Source organism: Molothrus ater, chromosome 1 (genome assembly GCF_012460135.2).
Source record: "Molothrus ater isolate BHLD 08-10-18 breed brown headed cowbird chromosome 1, BPBGC_Mater_1.1, whole genome shotgun sequence".
Taxonomy (NCBI): domain Eukaryota; kingdom Metazoa; phylum Chordata; class Aves; order Passeriformes; family Icteridae; genus Molothrus; species Molothrus ater.
Window position 1 is genome coordinate 5,598,569 of NC_050478.2, and position 17,807 is coordinate 5,616,375.

General features: G+C 35.3%; 1 protein-coding gene across 1 annotated transcript in view; it reads left to right on the forward strand.

Annotated features, from left to right (window-relative positions):
• LOC118684053 (sodium channel protein type 5 subunit alpha-like) overlaps positions 1 to 17,807 on the forward strand; it is a 32,336-nt gene that overhangs the window by 557 nt on the left and 13,972 nt on the right. The window contains exons 2-15 of the mRNA XM_036378735.1: positions 1,117 to 1,235; positions 1,753 to 1,842; positions 2,901 to 3,029; positions 5,056 to 5,147; positions 5,991 to 6,197; positions 6,826 to 6,850; positions 7,472 to 7,616; positions 8,816 to 9,010; positions 10,066 to 10,257; positions 13,833 to 13,935; positions 14,297 to 14,526; positions 14,650 to 14,802; positions 15,097 to 15,450; positions 16,207 to 16,659. Of these exons, the coding sequence (XP_036234628.1) occupies positions 1,117 to 1,235; positions 1,753 to 1,842; positions 2,901 to 3,029; positions 5,056 to 5,147; positions 5,991 to 6,197; positions 6,826 to 6,850; positions 7,472 to 7,616; positions 8,816 to 9,010; positions 10,066 to 10,257; positions 13,833 to 13,935; positions 14,297 to 14,526; positions 14,650 to 14,802; positions 15,097 to 15,450; positions 16,207 to 16,659 (2,487 nt within the window). The remainder of the gene's footprint in view (positions 1 to 1,116; positions 1,236 to 1,752; positions 1,843 to 2,900; positions 3,030 to 5,055; positions 5,148 to 5,990; positions 6,198 to 6,825; positions 6,851 to 7,471; positions 7,617 to 8,815; positions 9,011 to 10,065; positions 10,258 to 13,832; positions 13,936 to 14,296; positions 14,527 to 14,649; positions 14,803 to 15,096; positions 15,451 to 16,206; positions 16,660 to 17,807) is intronic.

The window sequence follows — 17,807 nt, forward strand, 5'->3', positions numbered from 1 at the left end:
GATGCTTTGTTTTCTAGAGCAGTTTCTCTGATGCCTGTGGGCTTGAGCTCCCTGTTGTGTAAACAGTGCCTGCCCAACAGTTGGTCATGCTGGAATTGCAGATGCTTTCACTGAATTACAAATACTATACAAATTAAGGGAGGCACATTTGAGATTTTCCATTACTCTGTGTAGCAAACCTATGTACTTTCATTGTCTTAAATTAATTTTCTGTAACTTTATGTCTCACTAGTTTTGTTTATTGTTCCATCTTTATATTGCACATACTCCATGCTATTCCAAAGTGGTTGGTGATGCTGACTATAGCAGTGTATAAAGTATATAGTCTAGGAATCCCTTCTAAATTAAATACTTAAATTATTACTACTGTCAAAGAAGACTTGATATGAAGAGCAGAAGGTTCCATCCAGTCCTAGTTGCTGTTTTAATGTATGCCAGCAAGGTATTGGAGTGTAATAATTTTATCAGAGAGCATGCTTTAGACTTTGATCTTCCAGATACCTTTTTCTTAAAGTAATCAAAGTGATACTGTTGATGAAGAAGAACTGAGGTTGACTGAGTTGAAGAAATTTATATTAAAGTTAGGAAACTGTGTTTTTCATTCAAGAGATTTCATTTTTACTATGTGGCAAATGTGCTGAGCTGCATGGACCTTAAGGTAGCTTAGAAGGAATTATGTGACAATATGGAGATATTTCAAAATTAAAAATTTGCTTTGACTGTCCAGGATTTTGACAGTACTGCACAATCTGCATCTTGTAAATAATCTCTTGTAGCCTGTAACACTGTCCAAGAGTAAGGTATTAAGGCCATTGTTACAGTCCCAGAGTAGTAATTTAATTACTTTGACCAAATGAATATGATTACTTGCTCTTCATATTCATTCCCATTATGGATTCTTCCTCTCAGGCAATAATGAACTTCAATAGAGTTGCTTTCCTTCAAAATGTGAATAATCAGGTCACAGCTCCAAGTTAGAATAAAGGAAAGCTGTGCTCCTAACTGCAGTTAGATATAGCTCAAGATGCAGAATTGAAAAACTGAACATGTAATTTTTGCACAAATTTTTAATTCATTCAAATGTTTCATGTACTATGAATCTTTTTTTTTTAATAGACTTTTATGGTGTTAAATAAAAGGAGGACTATTTTCCGGTTTACTGCCACACCTGCCTTGTTTATATTTGGTCCTTTTAATCCAGTCAGAAAAAAGGCAATTAAAATTCTGATCCATTCATATCCTTTCATTGGCTTCCATGATTTGAATATTAAAATATTCTGTGCCATTTTCTGTCATTCTGTCCCTCTGTTTCTGCTTCTTCTGCTTTTATTTGGAATTATTAATGAGTGGAAATTGGTCTTTTTAGGTGAACATACCTGAGCATGTCAAACATGTTATGTCCCACTAGTGTCCTAACTTCCAAAACCATCTTCATGTGCAGATAATTCATTTTTAAATTTAAAACATGAATTTTACCCAGCTGAGAAGATTTGATCTTGGTGGGAGGTTCTTGGGATGGTCCTTAGCAAGAATAGGAATTGGATTTTGGTAATCCTTGTAGGTCCCTTCCAACTCAGGGTAATTTGTGATTCTGTTATAATTTTCTTTGGAAAACACACGATAAGTTCTGAATATATTCAAATGAAAAGTTATCTTTTGAATGCTTGTGTGGTGTTTTTGTGTGGAAATCAGCAACTTGCATGAACCTGATTTTGTATAATACAGAGGTTTTTCCCTTGACTTACTATTCACAGTTTTTCTTGGCATTATTACATTTACTGTGTTACTCAATTGTATGGCTATGACTATCCCTCACCTTCTTGTAGAAGCCTACTGGACTGAGTAAGTACCTCAATGGCCATGTGCTCACTATTTTTCCAAGGATACTAACATGTAGGACTGAAAAATTTAAATAATGTGGTGGTCTAATTCTGGGGCTTGAAAATTCTTGGATAGACCCCTGAGGAAGGCTGAGGACTGTTATTATATCACCCAGTCTTTTGTGGAGATTCAGTGCCTTTTCTTAGAGGTTCTCACCATATGCCCTTTTTTCTATCTTGCCTAATTTTGCCATCTGGTGTAACATAGGAGGTTGGCCCATTTTTCCTTTTGAGGATTAAATCTTTCTGAGAGACTGTGCAGCAGGATTTTAACTTAATATCTCTCATTCTAGAGCAATAACCTGAATGCCTGTTGTAGTTGCCTCATGCAAAAGGTATAAAGGAATAAATATTTATTCTGTTCTTTCCTCTCTTTCCTGGTGACACTCCTAAGTCTGTTGTTCCCACTAGGAAGCCACTTATTTGTAATGTCTTGCTTCCTTTGGTACTTGAGCACTGTATCCAGTGTAACTTGAGTTCATATTCCAGAATTAAATCTGGAAAATGTGCCTGGAGCCTCAGAAGTTCTGTAATTTTTAATTCCTTTTATTTTGGGGTAAGCATGGTAAGAACTTAATTTTCTGTAGGATTTCTTTCAGTTGTAGTGTATTTGTCAGAATAAATATATAAAATGTGCAAATTTTACGGACTGAAATAAATCTTTATTGTTTTTGTTCTGCCAGAGGCTTTGAGCTTTCCCAGCCTGCTTTAGAACTTAAACACAATCTTGAAAATGTTTCCTAAGGAAATGTGAGCTATGTTTCATCCAGAAATAGCATCATATGCTTATGTGAATGTTTGTGTTTGTAGATTTATATGGAAAAATTACTAAAATTCAGGAAGACATCTTGTTCCCATGATGCTTCTGAAAGTAATGCAACCTGTCCTATTTTGCTTCACATTTTCTACCTTTATCTCCATGCAGAGACTAAACAGAGAAAACATAGAAATGTGTCTGAATGTGTATCAGTCCATTGATATTTTTATTTGTGTAACTTTAATATACACTTTCCTCCTCAGACATGTTTTCACTGCTGTCTATTCTACTGAAATATTGATTAAAGTAGTAGCAAGAGGATTTGTTTGGAATGAATTTACTTTTCTAAGAGATCCATGGAACTGCTTGGACTTTTCTATTATTATTGTAATGTAAGTAAAACTCAGTATTTCTTTTACACTCAGGGGACAAATAAGAGAAAATAACATTTGGTGTTGCTGAAATTCCTTACAGTTGTTGGCATCCTCCCTGCTAAACTGTGCTTGAATAACATTTTGCATGCCTGCAATGAGAAGAACAGACTTTAAAGTAAGACCTAAATTAAAAGCTCATCTTAGAACTGTGTGATTGTTCTCAATTTAGTCTTTATTTGAATTTTGTCAGGAGGTAATTGCATAAACAGCCCAAACCAAGCCAGCCCCTTTATGTTGTCTTAACTGTACTCTGAATCAGATGAAACTCATTTGAGAAGGGTCCAAAATGGGTCACAAGGTGTTGAATGGTGGTAAATAACTGATGAAATCCCAGTGTCAAATGATGCTCAAGGAACAACACATATTGCTTTACATGCAAATTAATGGGCTCTGGAATAGCCTCCACTTGTTGGGAAGATGATGTTGTAGTTTAAACAGACAGTTTTGTAAAAGCACCACTCCAGCATGCAGTCATGGTCAGAGAAGGAGGTAGAAAATGAAGACGTTGGGGGTAAGAAGTAAAGAAGCAGAATACACATTATTTCTCTGTGTAGCCTGTGTTTTAATTCAGGACCTTGTGTAGTTTTGTTCCTCACATGTCAAAAGATGTCAGAATTAAAAAAGCTGCAGTGAATATGTATATCTGCAATTCCACATACCAAAAAACTACATAGAGAAAAACTGACATGAAAAGACAATCGCAGAGCAGGAACACAGTTGAAGTGTACAGCACAGAGACAAAAAGAGAAAAAATAATATTTTTCTTCCTACAATGAGAGCTAAAGGCACCAAATGAAGTTGTCAGGTGGCAGAATAAAAAAGAAGGGAGTAGTTTGCAGCACTACAGGTAGGTTTTTCCTCATTTGTGAAGTAATAGATGATATGTACCCAGGTGTCATCACACACATCAATATGTATATGAACAATTAATCTTACAGGTAAAAATGAACTGCTAAGGAACTTGAATACTGTTGATCATCAGCATCTATCACTAGATAGTTACTGATAGTTACAAATATCACAAGACAGTCCAACAGTTGCATGAAAAATTAAATTATGGTCCTTTCACCCCTAATTAATTAATGTTCAACTTTACAATACAGTACCTCCACCTGTTTTTTTCCATGTCTTATAGTACAACAATAAAAACTATTTAGAAATTAGCTCAACTGCTAACTCAAGTGTTGTTATTGCTTAGGGTACTTGATAATTATTCAATCTTACAGACTAGGCAAAGCCAATGTGCTCTGATCTGCTGCTGACAAAGTCATGCTTTGAGGGGGAGGTTGCCTTTTCAACCATTGTTGTCTCAGATTTTTCTATAGAGACTTTATTTTTTAAGGAATTCTGTTACCAGTTATGAGCTTGTCATGAGATGAGTCACAATTCATGTCCTATCTGACATAAGAAGTCTTAGAAAATTTGGGGTAACCTGTTAAAGTGCTGTATAGACTATGCAATGCTTTAAAATACTGATTTGATGAAACTTTTTAATTGTTGAAATGTTAAAATTGAAACAAGTTGCAATACTCAAGTTCTCAGTGACTGTTAAAGGTTAGAGAGCCCCTGTGGTACAGAATAAACACATTATAAATCCACTGTTGCTCAACTTCCTTCTCCTGAAGTGTGTATTTTGTTTTGAGATAGCAGCAACATGTATTTTCATGAGAGAAGTCTCAGTGTAAGAGTGTGGTTATGACATTGGCAGTTTTATATTTATTTGAAATTTTGATGGATAAACTCTTCCAAAGTTAAAGCATCCACATCCACCCAAAGTAGGAACTTACTGTATATTTTTTCAGAGGCACTGCTCCAAAGCCCCATTACTTTAGATCCATGCCGAGAAATTGACTTAGATTCCTAATTTTAGGCATGTATCTTAGGATATATTTTATGCAGTGAATTCATTACTGCCTGTTCCATAAGGAAATGCTTTGAAAAGCTCCATCTTTGTCATTCAGTTGAGTATGGGTTAATTTTGCAGGTACATGGCTGCATTTCATAGTGTTGGCAATGTTTCAATTCTTCGAACTTTCAGAGTACTGAGGACTTTGAAAGCTATTTCAGTAATACCAGGTAAGGAACAATACACCTTACTGATTTTCTCTCTGCTTCACCAGAATGCAAATTCTAATTCCACTCCTGTTCTTGTCTTCCAGTTCTCTGGTCACTTTTTGTGACCCCAAGGTGTGACAGTTTTGCACCCTCAGCAGCACCCTAACATAATTTTTTAAATCATCTTTCCTTCAAATGGTTTTGACAAAGGCAAATTTATATTCTGCATTATTATTTTATTATTTTTTTATCCCATTACTGATGTTCATTTTTATTTAGCCCAGTGCCTTTGTTTCTTTAATTTGTCTTCTTGGAGCAGCCCACTGTATGTAATATATTTTCTTAACATAATATATCTAAACCACCATATTTCTGGTTTCATGTTCTACCTCATTAGCTAATCCTTGTCTGGTTTATTTCCCAGAATGCTGATTTCACAATTTGAGAGACTTTCATTTGTTTCCTTACTGACCACAGCCACTGTCTAGATTGTGTGTAATACTTTCAACAGTGTGTTGCATATGCTATCCAGAGTTCAATATTTTTTGTAAGTTGTGTCCTTAATTAGGGTACCAAAGAATGATTTCAGAGTCCAACTGCAAAAATTGGCTTGAAAATCTATAAATTACAATATATCTCATGGTCATAATATTAACTTTATCATTTCCATGTAATTGCAAATATATTTTGATTTTTTATGAAATTATAGCATTAATGAAGCATTGAAGGTGTTTAATTTTAGTGCAAAAAGCCACAGATCAATACTTTGTCTTTAACAAACCTGCAGCTGTCATGACTTGTCATATAGGAATATCATTACAGTCTTTTTCTCACTTACTATGTTATTGGATCTTATCTTCCTAGGTCTGAAAGTCATTGTAAATTCACTTGTTGAGTCTGTTAAGAAGCTCTTGGATGTGCTGATCCTGACTGTATTTTGCTTGAGTATATTTGCACTAATAGGCCTTCAGCTCTTCATGGGCAATTTAAAATCCAAATGTATCCTCAATAAAACTCTGTACGATGACTCATTATGTAAGGATCCCAAGATATATGTACCAAATGATGAAGGTAAATGTTTTTCTTTTCTCCCTTTACATAATCTGTGTATCTTCCTATGTATGTATTGATTTTTCACAGGCATGTTAATGTATAGTTGAACGTATTTCTGCCAAGAAGGTTTGTCCTTCCAATTGCACAAGTAGTAGTATGAAGTCTCTAGGACAACTGAATATGAGAGTAGTGAATCTTGGATTTGGAGAAAGATCAGCACTCTGTGGGATAGAGGGACTGAGTTTCTATAAGCATTTTCTTCCTTATCTGTGCATTGCACAGGGATATTAATTTTAGGGTTACTGCACAGAGAATGATTTTTTCCAATTACTCTGTAATTAATGGATTTTGTCTAGTTTTCATAGAGATTCTTATTTTTACCCAAGATCAAATAGAATCTTACATTGTTAGTTGTGCAGCAAATTGTTACTATTTATTTTAAATTGCCAGAGACAGATCTGCTGAGACTCAGTCCTGTTGGGAAAGGATCTTTCACAGAGGTTTGATCCATCAGAGTGTTTATAAAGTGTAGTAATGTTTGGTTTACTGTCAGAAAGCTGTAGCAACTGAAAACTTTTAATTTTATGATTCTTTGATTGTTTGGTTTTTTTTTTTTTTTTATTAGAGCAATGCTTTAGATTGAAAGACACTTCTGAAATATTGCTGTGTGAGTACAGTGAAGATTTCAAGTAAGTGAACAAAGCAGTTTTAGTACTTTCTTCATTTTTTCCTTCAGAACTATGGTTTTATTTTGGTCTAAAGGAATGGTGATGATTCTTCAGGAGGAAGAAATGGATCAATTAAATTAAAAACCACATATTTCACACCAGAAAAGGAATGAAGAACAAGAATGCAGCCAATTTTATATGTACTTTGTTGCTAACTGCTAGGAGTATAATGATAAGGTAGAATGATAAAAATGAGAAGGGGAACAGATCACTAAAGACTTTTTAGATATTAATAAATTCTGCTCTCTTCATCTTGGTGAATTATTTAAAAATAAAGGTATTTCCATTTTCCCCCGCTCTCTGTATTTGTTAGGACATATCCTACATCAATGAGAGTTTTTGTCTAGTCCCAAACTAAGGTTTCTGTCTAGTTTTCTTTACTAGACAAATGGTTTTCTGGGATGGTCAGATATGAATCAGCCCTTCTGGCAGGAATATTTTGGGGAATAATGAACCTCTTTTCAGACAAACTGAACAATTCTTTACTTGTTGCCATGTATTGGATTCTTTCAAATTCAATTGAATCTCCACATAAGTATTGTTTAACATTTCTTTTGTGGTTAGAAGTGGGTGTCCAGAGAACTACACCTGTGAGAAGATTGGGAAAAATCCTGACTTTGGTTATACAAGTTTTGACCACTTTGGCTGGGCTTTCCTCTCTGTGTTCCGGCTGATGACCCAGGACTACTGGGAGCGTCTCTACAGACAAGTGGGTGCTTTTTTTACCTGCTGGAATGACTTTGGATGTGCAATTCAGAGCTTTATGTCCACTAGAAAAGTCTGTATTGCTTTTAACATTACTGACACCAATTTTCTCCTAAAATCAATGTAAGTATTAAGGAAGTAGAATCAAGTGACTGAGCTGTAGCACCTTCGGCAAGTGATGTTGGGTAGGAGCAACCCTGCTGTGAATGCTCCTAGTTTTGTTGGAGAACACACTCAGGTGGTTAAGAGCTAAATAAGAGTTAAAAATTTGTATGTAACTACCCAAGGACTGAGATATGGAGCAGATCCAGCCAGGGAGCTCCCTGCTACTGCAGGGAATGTGACGATTTGTCACATTCTCTGTTTGTCTTCCTTTTAAGTGCTGACTCCTCACCAAACCTTTTGGCTCAACATATACACTTTCATTTTTGACAACATGGTACTAAAAAAATTGGGGACTTTATATTTTAATTCTGAGAGTTGAATGTAACTTTTCAATTCTGTGTTTTTTTTTTAAAATGATGTAAAAATACCTGTAGAGAACTTCCTGGATCCCCTACATCTATACAGTGCCTTTTCCAGACAGGAGCAATATTCTCTGCCTTGTTCTGTACCTTTCATATTGATCCATTTTAGCTCTTTTTTCCATCAGCCTTTATTAACTGGGACTTTTTAAATGGATGCAATGTCTTTTGCCATTTGCAGGTCATGTTACTTTTAGTTTTTAATGTTTCAGAGCTTAATTTTGAATCATCTCCTCTGCTACCATTAAAAAAAGAATAAGATAATCAGTCTAAATGTTGCCTCTGATTCTGTAATTAAAACATCTGTCATGATTATATAAAAAATCCTAGGTTTCATCTTTATTACTGAATTTTATTAATTTCTTCCACAGTCATCTATGTCTTTACAGATGAAGTTGTCTTCTCATAGCTTAAACTCTGATGGTCATTAGCCTGATTTGCTGGAAGATATTTGATTTATTTTAAGAATGAGATTTGTTAATTCTTTTCTCCAGTATGCGACTTTTTCATGTATGACTTAGACCAGAAGCAGATCCTACTGTTGTTCATTGAAAACACTGCAGTGCATTAACCTTTTGTATTGCATAGAAAAATAAATTCTTTATAGTTATTGTGAAATTGCTTTGTAAATATTAGTTTAAATTTGGAATTTATTACCACCTTTACCTTTTCCTCACAGACCATCCGTACCTCTGGAGTGTCCTGCATCTTTTTTTTTATGGCAGTCATCTTCTTCTGCTCATTTTATCTCTTCAATCTGATCTTGGCTGTGGTAACTATGGCATATGAAGAGGAAAACAGAGCCACTCGTGCTGAAACAGAGGCAAAAGAAAAGCTGCTTCAGGATGCCAGACAAATTATAGAGAAGGAACAGGTTTGTAAATGATCATATATGATCTGTAGTTCCTTCTGTTTTCTTCTGGTTGTGAATTAGGGAAATAATGTTTTGAATTAAACATGGGCTTCTTAAAATACTTTCTGACACTGCATTTCTCTTTATGTCTTTCCAAATGCATATATGCATATATACATATGTTTAAATACATAAACATTCCTGTGATACAAAAACCCATCATAAATCCAACTTAAAATATACTAAGTTTTAGGATTTGCAGACCTGACATTGTACAGGAATGTCTTTCTGGCAAGAAAGTAATTTTTATGATATTGCTTGAATGCTGCACTCCATAGTTTGCCCTGTTCTTGTACAGTACCATTATTACTGTGCCCAAAAATTCCTTTCTCTGGGTATCCCTTCCTGATATTACTGCAGGAAGGAAGCATTGGTAGATGCAATTTAACTCCTACCTTAAATGAAAGATTTCCCTGGTTTACTGCTCACAGTCAGAAAGGTCAGACTTGTGAGAGGACAAACAAATATTCTCTAGCAATTATCAAATTTCATCATTTAAGTGTTAGGCATCACCATTTTACCAAGTTCCTCCTCTACAGTTGTTGACAGCTCTGTAATGTTTCTGTGCCTGACATTCCACCTTGACAGGCCTTTTTTTCCTTCTGTTTTCCTTTTTTCTTCTTTCTGTTTTTCTTTCAACAGGATTAGGATTTAGGAAAATTTAACATTTTAGGATTTAGTTTGAGCTTTCTTGGACTCAAGGTCCTTTTCAAAGCAAGAAAAGGAAAGTGAAAGGATAAGCCCTCATACTTTGTAAATCAGATACAAAATACAATATTTAAAGTGACAAGGGCAGACTTTAATTAGAGTAGCTCACAGGTAACCCTGCTTTGTCTTTCAGAATTGTGAATAGCATTTTTTACTCCTGTCTTTTGATGACAGTTTAACATTTGAAGCCTAGGAATTGTCAGTGCAAATAATTCAGATATCATAATAATTACATGTATATGATCTTAGTCCATGCATTGGAATTTGCTTTGAATTAACAGACAGATGTTCTGCTTTTCCTGTTACAGATGTTGGCTGTGGAAGAAAGCAGTAAGGCCTTGCATGCTGCATCTGAAATGCCAGTTGCTGACTTGAAAAATTCAGAAGGAAAAGAGAGTAATAAAGAAACACCTACTTCAAGACAAAACTTAATTTCAGATGACCAGGAAAATGAGGAGCAAATTTTTCGTTCACAGCCTGATCGCTGCCACAAGAAGCTCGTAAGTATTTGCAATAGAAAATACATTCATTAGATTTGCATGTGATATGACAATTCAAGGATGAGATTATCGGAACAGAGGGAGCCAGCATTACCTGCACCTGAAAGGGAAGTTGGAAGTGGCTGTCACTTATGGCACATCATAGACCTGTGCTCTGAGAGCTGTGGTAAAATATGTCAATATCTCTGTTTGTGCTGCAGAAATAAATGTGTAAAATTCTTAAGTTTAAGAGTTTTCCTAAAGACCTAACTATTTTTTAAATTTTATTTTTTTAAATTATTATTCCTTTCTACAGACAGCTAATTCTCTGATCGAAATATTTAGGGTAGGGTTTAGTTCAGTATGAAGATTTCTGATCTTTGGGATGTGATTCACTTGCTGACTTTAGGCATCTGGTGCCAGTGTAGATGCTCTTGCATATGGTGGATATTCTAGATATCTTTAATATCTGTGGCACATCTTCCATCACTTTGTGGGTATCTCATAAACCTTACAGCATCCTAAATGTTGCTAAATATCTACATTTATGCAACTAGATTGTGAATTTTTGGGGTTTTTAAGGTTTCTCCGTGTGTTTTAGGTTCTAAACTCCCAGAGTCAAGTGGAGATTTAATTTTTCAGGTCACAAATTGATACCTAGTGACATTAGAGCTTTTCTAGTGTCTTACTTGGCTTTCACCTCCTCTGTGGAAGGGCACAGATGTTATGTGCCATGTCTGCTGCTGTGGATGTCTCAGCTACCAAATGTCTCAATAGTCCATCTCAAATGGCTTCAGAAACATTTATTTATGTGAATCAAACTTATCAGAAACATGTGTCCCATATACTGGGATTTTAAATGCATTGCACACATGGATAAATTAAGCATGGATATCTAAAACATTAGGCTGAATCCCACACATATTGTTTCACATGTTGTTTACAGCAGTGATTCCTGGCTCCTCTGCTGATCACTCATTTTTAAGTCCATTAAGAAACTTCTAATAAGACTCATTATTCTTTCTTTGCTTAATTTTGGAGATTTTTTTTCCACAGTACCTTTGCCACTGACAAAATACTGTATCTTCTAGAAGACCATCCCAGCTTGATTCTTTCTCTGGCTCTTTGTCAGCATCTTCATTTAGATACCTATATTTAGATATTTTAATCCTGAGCTGAATCTTTCAAAATAATTCTCAGGCAATTATCCATCTTACTTAATTATTTTCAACAATATCTAAAAAGAAAGCTTCTAATGCCCTTATACTGGTTTCATCCTGTGACAGATTCTCTTTTGCTTCTGAGAGAGCATCAGAAGTGTTCCACACATCTTACTGAAAATGAAAATTTTCCAATAGCAGAGCTAAGAGAAATCATGTTCCAACTTTCATCTGTTTGAAAAGTATCCTTGAAGGGGAGTCTTTCTCAGGCATATAGTCCTAGCTAAAATTGATTAAATTCTCATTCTGACAGTCATCATGGTCAGAATTTCTTCTAAATTCTATAATCCCAGCTATAATAAATTCTATATTTGAGCTGAACGAATCCAAATCACCCACTTGGCAACCACCTGTCAACTCCTTTAGTAAAGCATTTGCTTCTTGTAGTCAATAATGTTTCCCCTGCTGTGTTAAGAATGTAATTCAATTTTGTGACCTAGTTTGGTTCTGCTGCACTTAAAGGAAATGCTGTGTCACAGCCCATGGTAGTGTTTATTGTACCTATTCAGAAAAAAAATAAATTCATAATAGGTGTCATATCTTCTGTAAGTATAAAAATCATTTTTATGGCTGTTTATTTCTATTTAACTTTATTCTTCTAAGTCTGTGACTCTGCTGCAGGAGATGTATGACACAGGAGATAAATGTGGATTATTTGCTAGACCTTACTTCTGGCAAGGCTACAAAGTCTGCACAGATGGATGCCAAATGTAATTTGGATTTTTATATCTCAGAAATAACATCTTCAGACCTTTCCAAGGTCCTTTCCCCTCTCTGTGTCCAGGGAATGACAAAGTTCTAAAGATCTCTAGGAAAACTTAAAGCATGATCCAAGCAGTGTGAGCTTCTCCAATGCAAATTTTTACCTTTAGTCAAATAAGAATAATTTATTCCATGTTATGACAACTACTGGTAATACAAGCTCTGCTGTTTGAGGACTCCTCAAACAATGTCTTCTCTACTTCCATCACAAAAAGAGGCTAAAGGTGCTAAGTCGAAGAGAGAAGCACATTGGGTAGAAGCTTTTTGGTAGGACAGAATGAGTTTATAAACATTATTTCTCTAGTGCACATCCCTATTTTAAATCCCAATTTGTCAGAGGACTTCTCATGCCCAGTTACTTCCTTCAGCTAAAGATCAATGAGCAGCAGTAACAAGTTCAGTGTAAGTGAATCTCCTTGTCCTTTCCAAAACCACAACTCTGAAGGTTCCTTAACACCTGTGGATTTCAACAAGAAGACTGAGAACTTTAGTAAGGGTGGCACACAAATTATTCTGGGTTTCTGTTTTCTGGGACACCAAATCTTAGAGAAAAGGATGAAGGGTGACTTGCATGGGCCATGATTACAAGAGTCTTTGGAGCCTCTTGGATTCAGAACAAAAGAGGAGAAAATGAGCATTTTAGCACTGTACTATAAATTCATTTTAGAGGTTTGTTCTCTGGCAGCTCTATCAGCTAAGTTTTGCTTAGATTTTCATTAAAATATCAGAGTGAAAAAAGATATAATTGTTATTAATCTTTTAAGGCTAAGGATATCAGTTTCATTCTTTGAATAACAGTTTTACAGAGTAAGTTAATAAAAATCATAATATCATAAGAGTTTGAGGTAACATTATGATATATTTTTAATCATTTATCCTTCCCAAAAAAGAAAATTATGCAAATCTAGTTTTGATGAGAGGGAATACTAAAATACAGTGCATTGTGATGTGGTCAGTCTGTCCACTCCCAGGCTGTCAGGTTCCTTGTCATCTGGTAGTTGTAATGAAAACAAAAGTAGTCCCATTCCTGGTTTTAGGCAGTTCAATATTAGATCTTGAGTTCAAATGCAGTTCAAAGTTAGATCTGGTAGGCTTAATAGGGCTAAAAATCCCAATAATTTGTATTACTAAGTGACTATTTTTCATATTAATACATGATTATTTATTAATAATCAGTAGTTCATAGTTAAATAGCCAATAGTTTATTCAAACTGATGGTCAGTGTTCTTTTTGTCTGTTGTTTTTATCATTCACTGGAAAAGACAGATTGATTATCTTCCCTTGCCCCCTGTTAAAGTTTCTGTCATTCTTTTATAATGGAAATATAACTGCTAATTAAATATCTTCAGAAAGAAAAAAATTCTTGAAATATTGTACTGCTTTTGATGACATGTTCTTTGTCTCCAAACATCTGATTTTTTTTTTGTTTTGTTTTTTTTTTGTTTTATGTTCTTTCAGCAAGTAAAAGCTTTGCTATAATGTATATTTGAAAAGGCATACTTATCTCATGCTGGATGTAATTTTTGTATTGCAAGTTTTTTAATATTTGTATTGTAATTATTATATCTTCATGGTCCCCTGTTATATTATCCTCTGCTGTCTTTCTGACCAAAGAGGCAGATCCTGCTGGACTATGAGGTCTCAATGGATGCTATCAATGATCCCGTCCGAAGACAGAGGTTAATGAGTGCAGCCACAATTCTTACAGATAATTCAAGTAAGTCATTCTTCCTGTTTTTCCTGTGGTGATGGTGTAACTTGACCTGAGAGATCAAACTGTCACAAACACCATTCTTTTCAAAGCCACTAGGGGAAATTGTGCTGCCAAATGTAAATTTCAGTAAAATAAATATTCTCGTATCTCCTGTAACTCGCAATTACCAAGGGTAAATTTTGCCTGACCTTTATTAGTCTGTGATTAGTTTGTGCAGAATGAGCTAAACAATTTTTTCAATGATGCCATTCTGCTCATGTGAGATTGACTTTTCAATCCTTTTAATGAATTATCATCCCATTCTTCATTCTGTGATATTCTACAAATGATTATTCACATGTCACTTTCCCTCTTTGTCTGACAGAGTCAAAACTGAACTGTCCTACATTTTGGAAAAATTTCCCTCAAAAGTATCTGATTTGGAATTGTTGTCCATTCTGGAGAGCAGTCAAAGAGAAGATGAAATTGGTAATTTTGAATCCATTTGTTGATCTCTTAATTGTGGTTTCCATTATCTTGAATACCTTGTTCCTGGCTATGGAGTACCCTGGCATGAAAGACGAATACCAACAACTGATTTCTCTGAGTGACAAGGTAAGTTAAGTCTATATAAGATTAAAAATTGAGTTATAACCCTGTATTCATACTGGGACACTCCCATGAGGAGACAGCCTTGTTCAGTGACTTTTTTTCTGAATTTCATTTTTGTCTTCCCAGGTCTTCACCCTGATTTTTACTGCAGAAATGATCTTGAAAATCATTGCTCTAGATCCTTACTACTATTTCCAGGAAAAGTGGAATGTTTTTGATAGCTTGGTCGTTTTAATTGGCCTAGCAAGCTTTGGAACAAATCTGTCACCTTTCAGGCTGGTAATTATTTATTTTTAAAAAATTATTTTTTTAAATGTACATGTGTTATATAGCAAAATACCCTCATATTATTTTACTGATGAATATGTTAAATCTGTTTTATTTATTGGTAAAACAACATGAGCTTTTAACTGGAGTGATTTTAATTGCATCAAAACAATTAAAAGGCTTTCTTTGGGGAAAAAATAGTGATATTACTGCAGTAAAGACATCATGTGTAAATCTGGCTTTCTTGTATGCTGTGCTATCTGGGCCGTTTTAACTTTTTTTTTTTCCCCTGTGTTTTATTTACAGCTCAGGATCTTCAAATTGGCAAAGTCCTGGCCAGCCTTGAACACTCTTATGAAAATAATTCTACACTCATTTGGTGCACTGAGTAACCTCACTCTGGTTTTGGCAATCACTATATTTATTTTTGCTGTAGTAGGAATGCAGATTTTGGGTGGTGATTATGGCAAAAATGCCTGTAAAATAAGCTCCAGTGGCAAATTACGCTGGCATATGATAGATTTTAGTCATTCAATCCTCATTATATTCCGAATATTATGTGGAGAATGGATTGAAACGATGTGGGAATGCATGGAAGTGGCTGGAAAAAGGAAATGTGTCACCATTTTCTTGCTCGTCCTGGTGCTAGGAAACCTGGTGGTGAGTTTCAAGTCCATTTTCAGTCCCTACTGAATGCATCCAGTTACTTTTTTCTTTGGAGGAAAACTTAACTCTTTGAAAAGTATTCACTTTATTCTCTTTTCTGGGTGTCATTTGACATATGGTTTTGTTCTGTCTCCTTTTTTCCCTTTTCCCCTTTCGTTCTCTTTCTCACACAAGACATAGAAGCAAAATAAAATTATTCCTTCTAGCCAGAGTATAGGAGTGCAGAGCTTATCATAATTTGGTGTCAGATGTCTTCATCTTTTGTGTTGATGAGACCAAATCACCAAACTGAGTTCTTTTGATGAGTTCTGAGTTCTTTAAGTTCTTTCAATGCTTAACACATTGCCCCTATGTTATCAAAATTTACAGAAACCAGATTTTTGGGTTTTTACTAGATGAATTGTAAATTTGCTGGCAGACAAAATCTTTTTCATCTGCTTGGTTTGTTGGTCTATATCAGATCCTTTTTGATGGTGATGTAATTAAAATTCATCTTTGCATGCTGTTTTTCTACAACTGCCTCCTCATACACTATGGACATCAAAGCATGTGAAAATATATTTGATATACACAAACTCTCACTTCCCTCCTTTTTTTCTGCTGCCATTCCTTCCAGAAGGAGCCATATCATGCTATTGCAATATTCTAGAGTAATAGTAAATAATTTCATTATTTATTAGGGGTTAATGAAAGCAAGTCTGAAGTGTCTCTTCTGTTAGCAATAGCATCTCCAACTTACTTTATTTTAAGGTGCTCAACCTGTTCATTGCTTTGCTGCTGAGTTCATTCAACATTGATGGCCCAGAGGGACAAGAGGAGCCTGGAGAAGGGACTAAATACCAGATTGCCATTGCACAGATTCACAAGAGCCTGAAGGCTGTGAAAGACAGAATTTGGGATCACTGCTGCAAGAGAATGAGGGGAAGCCTCAGAAGAGCAGACAAAAAGAAGACTTTGGCAGAAGTTTCTGGGAAGGGCACAGAGGTTACTAATTGTGCCATGACAGATGTCAGGAAATACATAGACAACAGCTCCTTTGATATAGAGTGTGGCCATATGGAAGAGAGTTCCTCACTAGCAAGGAAATATGAAGAAATTTTGACCAGCCCCAGTACCTGTGTTCCCATTACAGCAGCAGAGGCTTACCTCAAGGAAGGTGATGATGGGCACATTTTGCACACAGCTGTAGAATACAGGAAACAGGTAAGGAATACTGATATTTGAAAAATTATTGTGACTTGCTATTGTATTTGCAGGAATGCCCCGACGAAGGAAGGAATGATGAATCTGACTCCATGTTCTCAGAAGGCTCATTTATTGCTTTATAATACTATATTATATTAAAGAATACTATACTAACTATACTAAAGAATACAGAAAGGATACTTACACAATGCTAAAAAGATAATAATGAAAAACTCCTGACTCTTTCCAAAGTCCAGACACAGCTTGGCCCTAATTGGCCAATGAGCCAAAACAACTCACAGCAGAATCCAATGAAACAATCACCTGTGGGTAAACAATCTCCAAACACATTCCACATGAGCACAACACAGGAGAAGCAAATGAGATAAGAATTGTTTTCCTTTTCTCTGAGGCTTCTCAGCTTCTCAGGAGAAAAATCCTGGTGAAGGGATTTTTTTCAGAGAATGTGAATGCCACAACTTGCATCTGTAAATACAATCTCAAAGACTCAACAGTAAATATTATCCTTTCTGTCATCTCTGCACATTTACTTTCTTCTTACAGTAAAAGGGCTACCAAATAGTCTTGGTTATTCAGTGATATGTTGAAGATTCACTTTTTCATCATTCTCCTCAATGACAGCCAAAATTCTGCTTCTGACTGTTTTGTTTCCATTTATTTCTGTCAATTGATAAACAAAGCTCGATCAAGACATTCTTTCTTTTTGTCTCCTTTGCCTTACACCTGGATTTTTTGGAAGGCAGGCCTCTTGTGTTGATTATATGTTGCTTCTCAGTTGCATGGAATCCAAAGAGAATGTAAACAAAAGCTATACCTTTAAAAAAAAATTCTTGGTATTATTTGGGGTTTTTTTAATCACCTGCTCACCTCCATGGTACTTTTGACTCCCCTTTATATCTCTTGATTTTGTTGTGTTGGGCAGGATAAAGCTCAAGTCTTTCTGCATGTGAGTGAGACATTTTTACTTCCATGACAGCTGTGCAGAGGCATTTAGGAATACTGGAGACATTTCAGGTGTCTGTCACATCCACACAGGTTTGTCAAATATGGAACAGAAGATATAGGAACTCTTTTCACAGAATCAAAGAATTGTAAGAGTTGGAGGGATCTTTTTTGGATGGATTTGTATGGTTTTGGTCATATTA